The following is a 17,620-nucleotide window of genomic DNA, read 5'->3' as shown; positions in this document are numbered from 1 at the left end:
CCAGGGGGCGGGAGGAAGCGAGAGGAACTCCGTCGTCCTCCGCGCGCGCCTGCCCGCGGCTAGGGAACCGAGGGCCTGGAGGGGAAACAGCTCCCCGCTGCGTTGTTTTGGGCTCCGTGAGCCGAACGGGGGAGGGGAGACGAAGGAGAAACAAACACTGCGCAGCGGGACCGTGCGCGGCCTCCACTCCTGCGTGCGTGCGCTCGCTCGCGCGGGCTCAGTGCTGGCGCGTGAGGCGGAGGCGGGCGGCGGCGGCGGCGGCGGCGCCTGCGCGGTCGGACTCGGTCGACGGTTCGCAGGGGAGGAGGCGGCGGGAGGCGGAGGAGGCGGCGGCGGCGATGGAGGTGAAGCGGCTGAAAGTGACCGAGCTGCGGTCGGAGCTGCAGCGGCGGGGCCTGGACTCGCGCGGCCTCAAGGTGGATCTGGCGCAGCGGCTGCAGGAGGCGCTGGACGCCGAGATGCTCGAAGACGAGGCCGGCGGCGGCGGGGCCGGGCCCGGCGGGGCCTGCAAGGCGGAGCCTCGGCCTGTGGCCGCGTCGGGCGGCGGCCCGGGCGGGGACGAGGAGGAGGACGAAGAGGAGGAGGAGGAGGACGAGGAGGCGCTGCTTGAGGACGAGGACGAGGAGCCACCCCCTGCTCAGGCCTTGGGTCAGGCCGCGCAGCCGCCGCCGGAGCCCCCGGAGGCGGCAGCCATGGAGGCCGCGGCCGAGCCAGATGCTTCCGAGAAGCCGGCGGAGGCCACGGCCGGGTCAGGCGGGGTAAATGGTGGCGAAGAGGAGGGCCCCGGCAAGGGGGAGGAAGACGAACCCGAGGAGCGGAGCGGGGACGAGACGCCGGGATCCGAGGTGCCGGGTGACAAGGCCGCCGAGGAACAGGGTGAGGAACTGGCAGCCGAGCCCGGCTCCAACCTGCCGGCTGCACCCCTGATTTAGCACCGCGCCCTGCACCGCAGGGTCCCAGTCCTTGTTCTCGCTTGCCTCAAAGTGCCATTTGATGGAACTCCTTTCATTCTCTACCCACCTTTCTGAGGGGTTAGGCCGCCTCTCGTGGCCCTACTCTTTGCAGGAGGAAGGTTCCTGCCTAACTTGGTTCCTTGGTGATAGTGGATGGCAGTGAGTGATTCTGCATGCGAACTGCTTGTGAGCTACCTGTGGAACAGTCTCCCACGGTGCTTGTTATATTTTTCTTAGCTGAGAACGTGCTAAGCAATTGGGGATTACACGGAGAACTGGGCCCACAGTCCTTTGGGCTACCTGTCAACTTTTTCACCGTAAAAATGTTAAGCAAAAATCGAAGTCCGTCAAAGTCCGCTCCATTAAAAGCGTGTTAACAGAGCTTGAGCAACAGAGAATCTGAAAATCCAACCTTGCTCCTCTTTGAGCTGTAGGGGAGAGCCTCTAGTGTAACTGTCGAGTTTAATAGTTAACCAGTGAAGAGAAAATCTTAATTTGGTGCATTTAGAGTTAGTTAACGTTACTTGGCTAGGGTTTTTATCTTGCTTGGATTATGATTAAATTTTGATTGTCCCACTGAGTCCGTGGATGGGCATGTTTGTAGATTTGCTGAACACCTGGTGCTAGCCTTTTACGTTTCAGATTCCTCGGTTCCTGAATGGTAATGATTGAGGTGCTGGTGGGTCCGTTGAGTAACCTTGTGGAAGAGGTGTGTTGTAGAATCGCCCCAGGGAGTTAGTGACCTTTCTCTCCTTTCTTTTGAAGTGATGGGATGGTTAGAACTGATCTGTAACAGTATGTGTCAGAGTAGGGAGGATAAGTCTTACTATGAAGTGGGTGGCCTTAGTTCTTTTGTTAGTAATTTTTTTAGGCCACTACGGAGAGTCATAGTATAATCGGAACCCATTGTACAACAATCACATGCAACTTGCAGATTGTTTGTCCTGTGTCCTGGAGCAGAAATCCTATTACATAACCTTTGACTTATGTATATCCCAAAGAGCAGATAAAAAAATTATTGAAGGATAGGCTGGGGGTGGTGGCTCACGCCTGTAATCCCGGCACTTTGGGAGGCCAGGCAGGTGGATCACCTGAGATCAGGAGTTCGAGACCAGCCTGGCCAACATGGTGAAACCCCTGTCTCTAGTAAAAATACAAAAAATTAGCCGGGCGTGATGGTGGGTGCTGGTAATCCCAGCTTCTTGGGAGGCTGAGGCGGGAGAATGGCTTGAACCTGGGAGGCGGAGGTTGCAGTGAGCCGAGATCGCACCCCTACACTCCAGCCTGGGCGACAGAACGGGACTCCGTCTCAAAAAAATATATATTGGAGGATAAAAGACTGCCTTAAAGAAATTATTATTAAAAACCTTCCTAGTGTTGTAAAATACAAAAGCCTAGGGAAAAACTCCAGGTTTTTTCCTGTTGTAGAGAAGTTGCTAAATATACAACACCTTTCTGCCCCAAATTATGTGCAGTCTAGATGCGGTATTATTTATGGATCTCTTGTGACTTAGTGGTTTGCTCTTGCAACTTTCAGTAGAAGTCCCTGATAAAAATACAGCTGTGTATAATGCACTTGAGTCCATTTGTCACATGAGTAAATCCATGGATGGCTGTGCATTTCAATTCAGGAAAGGGAAATAAAAAAAATTGAGGCTTCTCTGTAACATGAAGTTGTGGAAAAGTGTTACAAAATATGTATTAACTGCCTACCTTAAATCTAGATCTGACAAGAGTCAAAATTAAATTAACCTTTGAAGTTTTTTTAGAGACCTAGAGGATATTTTTTATGTCATATTGATGGGGAAATCTGCAAGTTTGACCTGATTTAAGTGGATAAATTTAGAATGCAAAAATTGTCCAATTTTTATCTACTGCTTGACTGTAATTAGCCCATAATGTCCCTTTTTAAAAAAATAAAATAAAATCACAGCCAATGACAGAAAGCTGATCTTTAGAAATAAAATGTTATGTGAATGTAGTGGGAATAACCTGGCTGTTTTGATCAGACAGATTCTCACATTCCCTGTTAGTGTCTATTAGTTCTGAGCTTATACTACACTCCAGTATGAAAACTGCTGATTTTCTTTCCCTCGTTTTTGTAGGAGATGACCAAGATAGTGAAAAGTCAAAACCAGCAGGCTCAGATGGTGAGCGGCGGGGGGTAAAGAGACAGCGGGATGAGAAGGATGAACATGGCCGAGCTTACTATGAATTCCGAGAGGAGGCTTACCACAGCCGGTGAGGGAAACAGTCCCTTTCCTTGAAGGGAGTGTCTGCTCTGATTTTGGTATTCCTGGTTTTGACTGGAGAGACTGGAAGGAGGGTGGATTCAAAATGGAATAGGTTTTTATAGGCATGAGTTTTAGATTGCATCTACCATGGAAACTCCTATTGCCCTTTCTCATTTATTGAAAAAAGCTGTCTGCTGGGATTTGATATTCACTGATAGTTTAAAATGGACATAATGTCATACACACACCCCTCAAAGAAGAGGGCTTTGTTTACATTGTGTTTCTTTTCTATCTTACATATATAGCTCAAAGTCTCCACTGCCTCCTGAAGAAGAGGCAAAAGATGAGGAGGAGGATCAAACTCTTGTGAACCTGGACACGTGTATGTATAAGGCAGACAGATTGTGGTTTTTAACTAATCTCCTAAAAGTGATTTTGGAGATTAAAACTTCATAGCCTATAAATTCTATGAGACTTTGTATCCACTACAACAACTGGCTATACTTATGCTCTGTTGGTGGCTTACAAGTATTGGACATTGGAGTAAACTGATTGCTTCTTTCTTTACAGATACCTCGGATCTGCATTTTCAAGTGAGCAAAGACCGCTATGGAGGGCAGCCACTTTTCTCAGAGAAGTTCCCCACCCTTTGGTCTGGAGCAAGGAGTACTTACGGAGTGACAAAGGGAAAAGTTTGCTTTGAGGCAAAGGTATCTCATTAAGACCATTCATTCATTCATTTATTCCTGGATGCTTACAGTTCTTAGGGGGGGAAAAACAATTATCTTTTTTTTTTTTTTTTTTTTTTTTTGAGACGGAGTTTTGCTCTTGTTACCCAGGCTGGAGTCCAATGGCACCATCTCGGGTCACCACAGCCTCTGCCTCCTGGGTTGAAGCGATTCTCCTGCCTCAGCCTCCCGAGGAGCTGGGATTACAGGCATGCGCCACCACACCTGGCTAATTTTGTATTCTTAGTAGAGATGGGGTTTCTCCGTGTTAGTCAGGCTGGTCTTGAACTCCTGACCTCAGGTGATCCGCCCGTCTTGGCCTCCCAAAGTGCTGGGATTACAGGCATGAGCTATTGCACCTGGCCAGGGAAAAAATATTTTTTTAAAAAGACAGTTCATTTATTCATTAAACTACTACCTATGTATACTGGACTTCTGTCCAATCAGGCTTTTATTAGTGCAGGTAGGTAAAAGCACTGTGCTTTAACAAGAACCTTAGTTTCAGTAACCAAGAAATTGATCCCTGTGGCTTTAAGTTCAGTGACTGTTATTCTGATGTTGAGTTGAGATAATTGTCATTTTCAGTTTGTATAAAAATCTTGTCTTTCTAACTCAGAGTTTACTACTCAGTTGGTCACAATATCTAATAGTTCGCTTTCTGACTTGGCCAGGTAACTCAGAATCTCCCAATGAAAGAAGGCTGCACAGAGGTCTCTCTCCTTCGAGTTGGGTGGTCTGTTGATTTTTCCCGTCCACAGCTTGGTAAAGTTATTTCTTTAAGTTCCTCATTAGTGTTTACTACCATATTGCTTACACTATGGGAAGTCTGGATGTAGGTAACTAATTTGTTGACTGTTCTAGGTGAAGATGAATTCTCATATGGTTTCGACGGACGAGGACTCAAGGCAGAAAATGGACAATTTGAGGAATTTGGCCAGACTTTTGGGGAGAATGATGTTATTGGCTGCTTTGCTGTAAGTGCTCCTGAAAGTTGTGGGTCATAACAAGGAGTGGATAGAGGGCACTGGGAATTCACTTGTGCTTCCCATCAACTGCTGGCTTTTATGCATGTGATGTGTGGCTCGCTTAGTTACATTGTGCAGCAGTCTGTGTGAAACAAGAATAAATTGTAAAGTTTAATCAACCCGAAGACTTGTCAGCCAATAAGTGCTTTTGTCCCTTGTCATTGTAGAATTTTGAGACTGAAGAAGTAGAACTTTCCTTCTCCAAGAATGGAGAAGACCTAGGTGTGGCATTCTGGATCAACAAGGAATCCCTGGCAGACCGGGCCCTTCTACCCCATGTCCTCTGCAAAAATTGTGTTGTAGAATTAAACTTTGGTCAGAAGGAGGAGCCCTTCTTCCCACCACCAGAAGAGTTTGTGTTCATTCATGCTGTGCCTGTTGAGGAGCGTGTACGCACTGCAGTCCCTCCCAAGACCATAGAGGAATGTGAGGTATGCCAAACAGTATACAAACACTGAGGTTGTATGCTTTGCAGAGGTGGGTGTGTATGCTCTCCAAGGTCTCAGAGCGTTATCAAACGGGAATGGGAGGATGTTCTTAAATTGGATTTGATAAACATGACCCTCATTTATTTTTCATTATATTTCTGGTTCTGTTTTTTGCAGGTAATTCTGATGGTGGGACTACCCGGATCTGGAAAGACCCAGTGGGCACTGAAATATGCAAAAGAAAACCCTGAGAAAAGATACAATGTCCTGGGAGCTGAGACTGTGCTCAATCAAATGAGGGTAAGTTGCTGTTGGGCATTTGTCAGATACAGTATTTGGAGACTCTTAGAACCTATCTTTAATGGAGAGTTAGTCTCAAGTGTCTGAGAACAAGGGTCCCATAAATAGAGAAATGAGATTTTTCTCTATGTGTTTTAGGTGGATTGACTTTTTTTTTTCTTTGCTGTGTTGTCAAATTTCTGAAAGCAGACAAGATCTGAAATACATCCAGGTTAAGACTAGATAGAAATGACTACTGCAGGAAATGGACAACATTCACAGCACTGAAGAATAGAAATAGAGTGATACAGATTCAGTATTTGAAGAGGTGACATTTACCAATAACTCTTGGGCTCTAACTTGCAACATAACTTGTGTTTTTTTTTTTCACTTCCTCTCAAACTAATCAGATGAAGGGGCTCGAGGAGCCAGAGATGGACCCCAAAAGCCGAGACCTTTTAGTTCAGCAAGCCTCCCAGTGCCTTAGTAAACTGGTCCAGATTGCTTCCCGGACAAAGAGGAACTTTATTCTTGATCAGGTATTAATCTGATAAAATTGTCTAGAGTCAAGGTGGGGTGTGTATATAAAGAGAGACTGAATTAAGGAACAGAGTCAGCTTACCTAATTATGACCATCTGGTTGTGTGTTATGGTTGCAATGTTTTTTGAACTCAGAGGTACCCCTAATTAGTGTTTTTACCTGAAAATATATGGACCCAGGCTATAAAACATGTAATAAAGACAATGGAAAGAGTTGGAACTCATATGAATTCCTGGCTCCACCACATTCTGGTTTGTGATCTTGGATAAGTCCCTTATCCTCTCCGAACCTCAGTTTCCCTGATGAGCAAAACAGGATAATACCTGTCACGTAGTTTGAAAAGTTAAAGAAGATCATGTGTATTGACCCTTCATCTCGTGTCTAAGTTATCAAAGATACTGAGTCTTTTTTTTTTGGAGACCGAGTCTCACTCTGTCGCCCAGGCTGGAGTGCAGTGGCGCGATCTGGGCTCACTGCAAGCTCTGCCTCGCAGGTTGACGCTATTTTCCTGCCTCAGTCTCCGGGGTAGCTGGGACTACAGGTGCCCGCCACCATGCCTGGCTAATTTTTTATATTTTTAGTAGAGACGGTTTGATCGTGTTAGCCAGGATGCTCTTGATCTCCTGACCTCATGATCTACCTGCCTCAGCCTCCCAAAGTGCTGGGATTACAGGATTATAGGCGTGAGCTGTCACACCCGACCTTTTTTTTTTTTTTTTTTTGAGATGGAATCTTGCTCAGCCACCACCCAGGCTGGAGTGCAGTGGCGCGATCTCAGCTCACTGCAACCACCATCTCCTGGGTTCAAGCGATTCTTCCGTCTCAGCCTCCCAAGTAGCTGGAATTACAACACCCACCATCATGCCGAGTTAATTTTTGTATTTTAGTAGAGATGGGGTTTCACCATGTTGGCCAGGCTGGTCTTGAACTCCTGACCTGAGATGATCTGCCCACCTCAGCCTCCCAGAGTGCTAGGATTACAAGCGTGAGCCACCGTGCCTGGCCGATACTGATTCTTTTGGTTAAATCTGAGTGATAATTTTCTTCCTAAACATCAGTTATTCCTCCTGTTCTTAGTGTAACGTGTACAATTCTGGCCAACGGCGGAAGCTATTGCTGTTCAAGACCTTCTCTCGGAAAGTGGTGGTGGTTGTCCCTAATGAGGAAGATTGGAAGAAGAGGCTAGAGTTGAGGAAGGAAGTAGAGGGAGATGATGTGCCTGAATCTATAATGCTGGAGATGAAAGGTGGGTGTCTTAGTCCATTTTCTGCTGCTATAAAGAATACCATAGACTTTGTAATTTATAAATAATAGAGGTTTATTTCCCTCATAGTTCTGGAGGCTGGGAAGTCCAAGAGCATAGCACTAGCATCTGGTGAGGTCCTTCTTGCTGCATCATTCCATGGCAAGAGAGCACATGTGAGAGAACTTGCTTTTATAACAAAGCCACTTTCACAATAATGGCATTAATCTATTCATGAGGATGGAATCCTCATGACCAAATCACATTAAAAGTCCCACCTTCTCAACACTGCTCATTGGGGATTAAGTTTCCAACACTTGTGCTTTGGTGGGACATAACTCAAACCATAGCAGTGGGCTAAAATTGTACAAGTTAAAGGGATCTTATCCCTGGTCAGTGCACACCTTATTGAGGCCTATTAGCACCTGGAGTGACACTCTACATCTAAAATATAAATCTGAAGAGAAACTTCATGGTTGTAAGCACTTGTAGATAAATGAATGAACAGAGAGAAGCAATAATTTTGACTTACTGTTTTCTTGGCTTGTTTTGGTTTGGTTTTGAGACAGTCTCTCACCCTGTTGCCCAGCTTGGAGTGCAGTGGTGTGATCTCAGCTCACTGCAACGTCCACCTCCTTGGTTCAAGCGATCCTCTTGCTTCAGCCTCCCAAGTAGCTGAGATTACAAGCATGTGCCACCATGCGTAGCTAATTTTTGTATTTGTCTGGTCTTGGAACTCCTGACTTCAGGTGATTTGCCCACCTTGGTCTTCCAAAGTGCTGAGATTACAGGCGTATGCTGCTGTGCCCAGCCGCCTTGGCTCATTTTGAAAAAGATACAGAAAGGGAAATAGTGAGCCAGGCGCGGTGGCTGATGCCTGTAATCCCAGCACTTTGGGAGGCTGAGGCGGGTGGATCACAAGGTCAGGAGCTCACGACCAGCCTGGCCTAGATGGTGAAACCCTGTCTCTACTAAAAATACAAAAAAAATTAGTCAGGAAAGGTGGTGGGCGCTTGTAATCAGCTACTCGGGAGGCTGAGGCAGAGAATTACTTGAACCTAGGTGGCAGAGGTTGCAGTGAGCTGGGATTGTGCCACTGCACTCCAGCCTGGACAACAGAGCGAGACTCGGTCTCAAAAAAAAAAAAAAAAAGGAAATGGTGACTGTAGGGTAATTTAAACTCAAGGGAGAGGCTTCCGTGAATCAGTTATTTGTTAAGTAAATATTTCTGGTACATCTACTGTTTGTCTACATTTCTTATTCTGCTTTTTTTTTTTTTTTTTTTTTTGACAGAGTCTCGCTCTTGTCGCCCAGGCTGGAGTACAGTGGCGCGATCTCGGCTCACTGCAACCTCCGCCTCCCGGGTTCAGGCGATTCTCCTGCCTCAGCCTCTTGAGTAGCTGGGATTACAGGTGCCCGCCCAGCTAACTTTTGTACTTTTAGTAGAGACAGGGTTTCGCCACGTTGGTCAGGCTGGTCTCGAACTCCTGACCTCAGGTGATCTGCCCACCTCGGCCTCCCAAAGTACTGGGATTACAGGTGTGTGCCACCGTGCCTGGCCACAGGGAGAGATTATTATGGTTCAGATTAAAATATGGCAGTTGGAGTGAATGATCTCACTGGTATAACTTGATTTCTGGTATCACGTTATGTTTGTGTTTTGTTTGTTAATTTGGCTGAAGTCTGTAATGCAATACATAAGACAGTAATGTCTACACAAGAAATATTAATAATTATTAATATTTTGTTCCTCCTACTATTCCCTTAAAACGTGATTTTTTTTCCTCTTGCTGCCTTTAGTTCCTGACATCCCACCAACTCTATCAACTGCTTGCTCTTCAAATTCTGTTAATCCCCAGGCCTGGGAACTGGTTTGCACATCTATGAGCCAGATCCTCAGAGTTTACTCAGAATGAACTATGCCAGTCCATAACTCATACTTAGGCACTCAGAGAAATGTAGCTCAGTTTTATAAAATTGAGGGCCAACTGGATTCATCTAAGAATCATGAGAGCCCCATTGAACTGAATTTCCACTGGGACTCAGCTTCTGAAGTTGACGTCCAGAGACTGGCAGATGTGCTGGCTATCATAGACAGGTGGTAAATGAGAGCCCTGTACTCTTGTCTTCTCTTCTCCTTGTATAGATAAGCAGATGCCTTTAGGCTTGGGTCAGTTTCTCATTGAGTCTCTCTTCTGTCAGCGAGGCCAGAGTGCAGTGGCACTCAGCCTCCCGAGTAGCTGGGATTACAGGCACCTGCCACCACGCCTGGCTAATTTTTGTTTTTTTAGTAGAGACAGGGTTTCACCATGTTGGCCAGGCTGGTCTCGAACTCCTGACCTCAAGCAGTCCGCCTGCCTTGGCTTCCCAAAATGCTGGGATTGCAGGCATGAGCCACCATGCCCGGCCATCACTGAGTCTCCTTAAAATGTTATTTCTTAGCATCTTATCTGATCAACACCAGAACTTTCTCAGTTACTTTTAGCCTCTGATTACCTGCTTCTGTCCTGATGAGAAACTTTAACCCAGTTCACTCCTAATTTATTATAGATCCTTAAGAACTTGTAAATCTACATAGCCCTTTGCCTGGGTCTGTTACAATTTAGGGAAAACTTAGAGTAGAAAAAGTTAATGTCATTATTTAGATGCGAGTGGGTATGAACCTATCACATTTTTGTGCAGTAATAGGTGAGGCGTAGAAAGTCATAAGCTTCTTGTAGAGTTTTCATAATGAGTTCTTACCCATCTATGCACTTTTCAGGCCCACAAGCTTCTCTCTTACTCTTATAGCCAACTTCTCTTTGCCTGAAAAATGCGACTATATGGATGAGGTGACATATGGGGAGCTGGAGAAGGAGGAAGCTCAGCCCATTGTCACTAAATACAAGGAGGAGGCAAGGAAGCTTCTGCCCCCCTCCGAGAAGCGGACAAATCGCCGAAACAACCGAAACAAGCGTAACCGGCAGAACCGAAGCCGGGGCCAAGGCTATGGTGAGTCCTGGGGACCTGCCAGCCCCCTGCTTCAGTCCATTCTTTGTGCTTAGTACAGCAAGATGTGCAAGGGAAGGCCAAGGAAACCAAGTCAGGTCATTGACAATACGGAAGTGCCTTCTTCATGGAGCTTATTTCTTCCTGTTCTTTATCCCTGCCTTTTTCTTGTGCTTTTTCCATAATTCTTCAACAACAACAAAAACCCTCTTTTTAAAAAAAAAGAGTTACTTTTCACAAAAGTATTTGTTTCTTTGAAAAGCAATGCTTGGGCTTTCTCATCCGTCTAGTTTTCATTTTAACATATGGGTTCCCAGTGTTCCCATACTGTTCCTGTCTATCTGAAGGATTTGTAGAGTGAAATCAAATTCTCATCTTCGGTTTTCTTGCTCCTCTGTCATTTCGATTAACAAGAAAGTGAATGCTGTATTCAGTGTTTTTTTGTGGGGGGAAGAAGTTAACCAAGCAAGTTAGGCTATTAGTAGAATTAATGTTCCCCCTGAATGTCTAGTTTGTCAGTTAAAACCCCAGTGTTAAAACCCCAGTGTGCATTCACTGCTCTTTAAAAATGTGTGTGTATGTGTGTGTGTAATTGTTAAGTCAGCAGAATTTTGGAGTGCCTGCTATGTGCTAGGTACTGTAAATGCTGACAGTTCCCGCCCTTGAGGAGCTGATTGCAGAGACTTTGTTTCTTTTGCATAAAATGATAGGTATGGGTTATATGATATCTGAAATCCCTTCCAGGGCTGAAAGTCTGATTCTATGAATGGCAGTTTTTCCTTATGTTTCTAACTCTGCCATGTATCCTTTTGCCATCTTAAATGTTTTGCAGGAATTGGGGAGCTTCAAAGTGGCTTGGTTTTCTTGTGTCTCTGTTTCTCTGCCCTCCCCCCTCAGACTTTTTAAAAGCTCCTGGCTGGTGCTTTAATTAACATGTGTGAGCCTGGCCGAAGCAGGCCTTATATTCCCCCAGAATTGCCTTTGGCTCCAAGTTTTTGATTTCCACCCAGATGTGGAGCCAGGACCCCATGCCAGCTGTCTGAGCGCGCTCTCCATTTCTCTTCCAGTGGGCGGGCAGCGCCGAGGCTACGACAACCGGGCCTACGGGCAGCAGTACTGGGGGCAGCCTGGAAACAGAGGGGTGAGTGCAGCTCTCCTTCTGCTCCTCACTCTGGGCTGTGAGAGCCATTCCTATTGGCTTGGGGGAGCAGAGTGGTTTGCCTGTTTTCTTAGGGCTTAGGGTTTTGCCCATTTAATATGTTCTGGAAGATTTACTATGGGAAAATTAAACCAACTTATAATATCGAGCTAAGATGTGTCCCATTTAAAAGGGGGTCACAGTGGGTCATGCTGCCAAAAACCCATAAATCTTCACTCCTTTTTCTTTTCCTTTCTCAGGGTTACCGTAATTTCTATGATCGATACAGGGGAGACTATGATCGATTTTACGGGCGAGATTATGAGTACAACAGATACAGAGACTATTACAGACAATACAGTCGGGATGTGAGTATCTTCTTGGGATAGATACAGGGTGAAGGGGGGCAGGAGCAGAAGGATGAATGTTGTGCCTCTTCATCCTCAGCCAGCTGTGGCTCCAAGTGATGGGGTTTCCCCTCTCTTCTAGTGGCAGAGTTACTACTACCACCACCCCCAGGACAGAGACCGATACTACAGGAATTACTACGGTTACCAAGGGTATCGGTGAAGCCCCTGCCATGGTCACCTGTCAGCCATGAAGCTGAATCTCTGGGGGTGCCAGGCACCCCCGCAAAACACAACCAAGGAAAACAGGGGCTGTCGGGGTGGGGCTGAGCTGCCGGGGGGGGGGGGGGGGGGGGGGGGGGCCCAAAGGGGGGGGGGGGGGGGGGGGGAGGTGGAAACAAACAACAAAACTGTACATTTTTTTTAAAGTTTGTTGAAAAGAATATTGTCTTATTCTATAAAACATTTCAAACCTAGTTAGAGATTTGTAATCAAAAAACATTTGCGCAGAAAGCAGCACTTAGGGCTGCCTGTTCTGTACCCTGCAGTCAGACAGGAAAAGAACTGAAAATGGCACCCTTCTGACATTCTGAGGCAGCTGGACTGGCAGCCAAGTAAAGGAGAGTGATGAGGCGGTGTGGGGAGGGTGGGGAGGCAGCGCGAGGGTGCTCTCCATAGCAGGTAGGAGCAGGCAGGAGTGGGGACAGAGGGAGAGCTTGTGACTGGGGCAGTGAAAATAAACGATTGGCTCTTATCAATCACTTGCACCAACTAACCGTTTGTATTTTCTTTACCGACCTTTCCCTTTTGGGATATGTGGTCTGGTGGGCTGGGAGGCTTACAGTGTCCCAACTCTCCGTTTTCCTGTGCCTTTGTGCTGTTTGGCTGAGGCATGGAGACTGCCAGTGGGCAGGCCAATCCTGGAGACTGCCAGGATTCCCAGGCCAAGAAAGCCTGGGGACTGTCCTTGATTGCAGAGCAGAATAGCCTGCCCCCTCTATAGACCATTGATTAATTCCCATAAAATCTTGGGGAGAATGGGATTGCAGCCCTCAGCCTAAAGATGGTGATTTGCCAGTCTCTAGTCTCAGTCTTCCAAGGTTGAGAGAGGTGGGAGGTCTCTGAAATCATCCCTGTTAGAGTGTCTGTCCTCTTACAGTGCGAGAGAAGGAATGTTTCTCAGGGTTTCAGCTCACACGAAAACAGCAGGATTCTTTTCACTGCAGCGGGATATGTATATAGGTGAATCCTGTGGTGTGGGCTCCCAGGCCCAGGTGCTGAGAATAGCAACTAGCAACTATTTTCTACAGTGTGGAGGGCTCGTGCCCTGCTGGTTTTTTTGATACACAGGTAGAGAATGAATAGAAGAGGGGAGGGTGGTCGGGGGGTGGGAGGCAGCTCAGTGGGGCTGCTGAACCTTGGGAAGAGTGTGAGCGTGAACGTGTGTGAATGTGCGTGTGAAAGGGAGCACCCCTTCCCGACTTCTAGAAACAAAATTCCTTTTGGGGCGCTTTCCCTGTGTGTCCCCAGAGAGGCCTCTAGCCAAGAGACTTCAGTTGGGATAGTTTCATTTGTGACTTTACCAATACCCTCCCAGTTCTTGATAGACAGCTGTAGGTTGCTGGGTTCAAGAATATGGGTAGGATATGGAATGCTCTTTCAATGTCTAGCTTCAGTTTTCATTCATCCTCCTGCTCAGCACTGTCAGCCGAGAGCTTACTCAGCAGACACCACATACTGCAGCACTTCCTAGTGAGAAAATCTGGGTTGTGCCACTAGAAAACGCTTCACTTCCATTTCCTCACCTGGGCAGATTTGTGTGCTGATTTAAATTTAAATTTAATTTAAAAATTGCGTGCTGATTTGGTCTTCCTCTCCTCCTCCCACTGTTACTGCCCTGCAGCCCTTGTTCAGGTGTACAGACCCTTATTCTGGCCTCTAGTGTCCCTGTGTGTCATGACACACCCTTCCGCCCAAATACCTCTGACCCCAAGGCTGGAATGGGGCTGGAGGAGATAAGTTTGCTTATTCATAGTCATGTCCTTTCTCTTGGCACCTGCTTCCCTGCGGTGTCCTCAAATGGATTTGTGTGTGGCAGTGGAGTGACTGCATGAATTTTTCTGTAACACATTAACTTTGTATTATTATTAAGGGAGTTTGAGAAAGCTTTGCTTATAATGTCAAGGCAAGGAGGTAAAAACTGGAGCCCAAAGAAATTCCCTTAGGGCAAGATTATGTTATAATAGAAAATTGAATTTCCTGAGGCAGTGGCTGCCACCCCTTTTCAGATGTTTAGTCCTGCAAATAGCATCTTTCTTGTAGTCTGTGAAATGGATGGGGATGCTAGGGCCCTCAGGGGCAAGGGGACTAAACTAAATCAAGTTGAGTTTTTTTCCAGCAGGGGTTAGGGGAGGTACTCGCTGTTGATATTTGACACTAGAAAGTAATCTTTTTTACAAAACTTTTTCTAGGTGGGTGGAAAGTGAAATTGCCACATCCTTGTTGGTTTAGTCCAAGAGATCATTTGCAACAACAGTAGATGTCTGGGTTTTGTTTGTCTTTTTATTATGAAAAACTATGTTAAGGGGGAAAATGTGGATTATGGTAACCAGAGGAATCCCTAGCCTTGTTTTCCTTAGAAGACTTGTTTAGTGTTTTATCAGACGTCTGTTGTAGTTGTAGACAGGAAAGCTTGTGAGAAAAACACCACATGGAGCCTGTAAATGTTTTTGCACAACCTGTAAAGCATTCTTGGAAGTGGCCAGTAAAAAAGGGTTTTACCATTTAAAAAAAAAAATGTAACTGTGTCATTGTTTACATCTGTAACTTTTTCCTCCCCTGTTCTCATTACACCATTCTGGCGAAAATGTAGGCAAAGTAGCTTCCAGTTTTAGAATAAATAACCATTTGGATTGAATTCACCCTATCTCCTGTGGCTGCACTGACTGGGGCGGAGGGTGTCATTGGGTTATTTATTCATTTTTTAATGCCTCTTTCTCAGGTTGCATGGGCTCCAACCAAGGAGGACTCTCCTCTTTCATGGTGGCTGCTGTTCCCTCCCTATTCTACCATGCCTTCACTTGGGAGCCAGCCATGCAGTCAGTTGACATGGGTGGGTAGTTATTAGTCTATTTAGTGCTTGCTCAGGCCAAGAGTCGAGCCATTGAAGTATAAGAAAATAAATTATAACTCATGACCTCTGTATTTGTCCTATGCAAAAACCAGTTGGATGCTCGAAGTTAAATGTAAAGTTCCGTTGTGGAGCCAAATAAGTATATTCATGAATAATTACTGCTAGGGGGAATGCCCAGTCATTCAACAGAAGTTTGATGGGGGTTATTTTCCAGTGAATTTGGAGAATGAGACGGTAACTTAAATAATTTACAACAGCGCCATTGCTTTTTTTTTTTGAGACAGAGCCTCGCTTATTTACCCAGGCTGGAGTGCAGTGGCACGCTTTTGGCTCACTGCAGCCTCCTCCTCCTGGGTTCAAGCGATTTTTCTGCTTCAGCCTCCCGAGTAGCTGGGACTACACATGTGTGCCACCAGGCCCAGCTAAGTTTTTTTTTTTTCTTTTCTAGTAGAGACAGGGTTTCACCATATTGGCCAGGCTGGTCTCGAACTCCTGACCTCGTGATCTGCCCGCCTCGGCCTCCCAAAGTGCTGGGATTACAGGTGTGAGCCACCGCTCCCAGCCACCATTGCATTATTAGCACTGAAATGAACCTAACGGCAGTTTCTAATAAATGGTCAGGGTCTTAAAGCTGAGATACCACAGGCTCATGACATCCAGTATTCTGAAGGGGCAGTAGTATTGATGTAGATACTGCTCTAATTCCTACCCTCTGTATGTGACACGAATTCAGATACCCGGGTTTACAGCTTTGTACCCTGAAGGCCACCCTTAATTTTGGTAGCCATCTATTCTTTAGGACATTTAAGTTGCTGTTAGAGCTAATTAATCATTTTTTTAAGTGGTTAATCATAGCTCATGCCTGGTCTCTAGTTACTGCTTAAACCCCATTTTCCCAACTAGCACTGCAGCCACGCAGTTATAATCTGATGGGTAGGAACATTGAGTGTGCAGAAAAATTGAAGAGAGGCGCTTTGTTCTGTTTTGAGACGGAGTTTCACTCTTGTTGCCCAGGCTGGAGTGCAGTGGCACAATCTTGGCTCACCGCAACCTCTGCCTCCTGGGTTCAAGTGATTCTCCTACCTCAGCCTCCCAAGTAGCTGGGATTACAGGTACCTTCCACCACACCAGCTAATTTTTGTATTTTTAGTAGAGACAGGTTTCACCATGTTGGCCAGGCTGGTCTCGAACTCCTGACCTCAGATGATCCGCCCGCCTCGGCCTCCCAAAGTGCTGGGATTACAGGTGTGAGCCACCACGCCCAGCCGGCCGAACAGAGGCTTTTTAAAAAATCAAGGTTACATTTATTAAACACTCTAATTTTTTGTTTTGTTTTGTTTTTTACCATGAGCTGTTGTGGAAAATTTCACTTACTCCTCTGGAATTTGCCCAACACCGTGATACAGTGGGGATGAGGGAGGCAAAGTGCTTGGTCCCTGCCATGCCGCATTTGCCATTTAAGCATGTACAGTACAATCCATTCATTGGGTAGTTGGGTGCCTGATACGTGCCATTGTCAGGATACAGGGATTAAAACGGACCTGATTGATCCTTTCTGGAATTTTCACCGTGCCAAGAAGGAACTGAGGCTCCTACGCAACAGAATGGGGGTAGGGTCCCACTCCAGGAGGGCAAACTTTTCCTGTTTCTTCATCTCTAGGATGAGGGAATAAATTAGAAGGGCTCCAGGACTTCTTAGAGCTCAGAAGTTCCATCAACAGTAAAAAGTTGCTTGGGACACCTTAAGGTGACCCAAGTTCATTGGGTGTCCCTGAATTCATGAAGATAGGAGGTTAAGTTCAGTTGCTGGTGATAACAACCTTTCTTCCTTTGGTTTCCTCTCTCCACTTTGCTGTCTTCTGTGCAAAGATAACCTGGAAGCTGGGGGTAATGAGCTGTCCCTACTGTTTCAAAGCAGCCTCCCTTCCCGAAGTATATCCAGGCACAAAACAGGAGCCAGCCTAGGCTTTTCCTGGGAAGGATGCGTCCCTGAGTTTAGGGGACCTTGACTCTAGGAGGAGCACACATACTGGGATTGTTACGTTCTTTGCCTTGGCCCTGGTCCCATCTCGGCTCTGTGCACCCTTGGAAGGAAAAGATTCTAGGAGGCGTTCTGGTATTCGTAAACCTCCGCCATGTTTGAGTCCCGGAGATGACCATGACATGTTAAGCCTTAAGTTTAGTCCCTGCCCAGACAGCATGCTGGACTCCTGCAAGGCACTTTAGGGGTGGGGCCACTGCTTTCTGGCTGATGTGGCTGAATCGGCCTGAGGGGAAAATGAAAGCAAAAACAAGCCCCAGTTCTACTAGGAAACCCAAACTGAGCAACTTCAGGCTTATCCAGCTCCTGGGAAGACCAGGAAAACTGAGGAGCGGTGCACCGAGACGGACAGCGCCGGGGGTTAACCCCCTGCCGCTAATATTTCCGCTCCAAAGGGAGCCTCTCCTTTCTTGGCAAGATGTAGAAACCTAGATTCCCTCGCAAGATCCACGCGACCAGCGTCGGCCACGCTGTGCTTCCTGGGGTCCCCTTGTTTAGTGATTCTTCGTTATAGCCGCCCGTGTGCCTTCGGCTCAATCGGG

At 46.5% G+C, this 17,620-nt stretch overlaps 1 protein-coding gene across 2 annotated transcripts; it reads left to right on the top strand.

Moving 5' to 3' along the window:
- The first annotated feature begins 30 nt into the window (after positions 1-30).
- HNRNPUL2 (heterogeneous nuclear ribonucleoprotein U like 2) lies at positions 31-14,825 on the top strand. 2 transcript variants are annotated; one of them, XM_032153121.2, is made up of 14 exons: positions 31-876; positions 3,059-3,194; positions 3,493-3,569; positions 3,758-3,897; positions 4,587-4,677; positions 4,777-4,889; positions 5,108-5,371; positions 5,546-5,668; positions 6,058-6,186; positions 7,266-7,434; positions 10,222-10,422; positions 11,487-11,560; positions 11,818-11,925; positions 12,047-14,825. In XM_032153121.2, the coding sequence occupies exons 1-14, from the start codon at positions 339-341 to the stop codon at positions 12,125-12,127; spliced, it is 2,244 nt and encodes a 747-aa protein (XP_032009012.1). In that variant the 5' UTR covers positions 31-338; the 3' UTR covers positions 12,128-14,825. The 2 variants fall into 2 exon arrangements, 1 of the variants encoding a protein (XP_032009012.1); XR_009213541.1 differs by lacking the exon at positions 11,487-11,560 and having other exon boundaries at positions 247-876; positions 12,047-12,096.
- Positions 14,826-17,620: the final 2,795 nt, after the last annotated feature.

Source organism: Hylobates moloch, unplaced genomic scaffold, assembly GCF_009828535.3.
Source record: "Hylobates moloch isolate HMO894 unplaced genomic scaffold, HMol_V3 SCAFFOLD_5, whole genome shotgun sequence".
NCBI classification, from domain to species: Eukaryota; Metazoa; Chordata; class Mammalia; order Primates; family Hylobatidae; genus Hylobates; species Hylobates moloch.
Note: the sequence above shows the minus strand (reverse complement) of the source record. Positions and strands in the feature narration are given on the sequence as shown.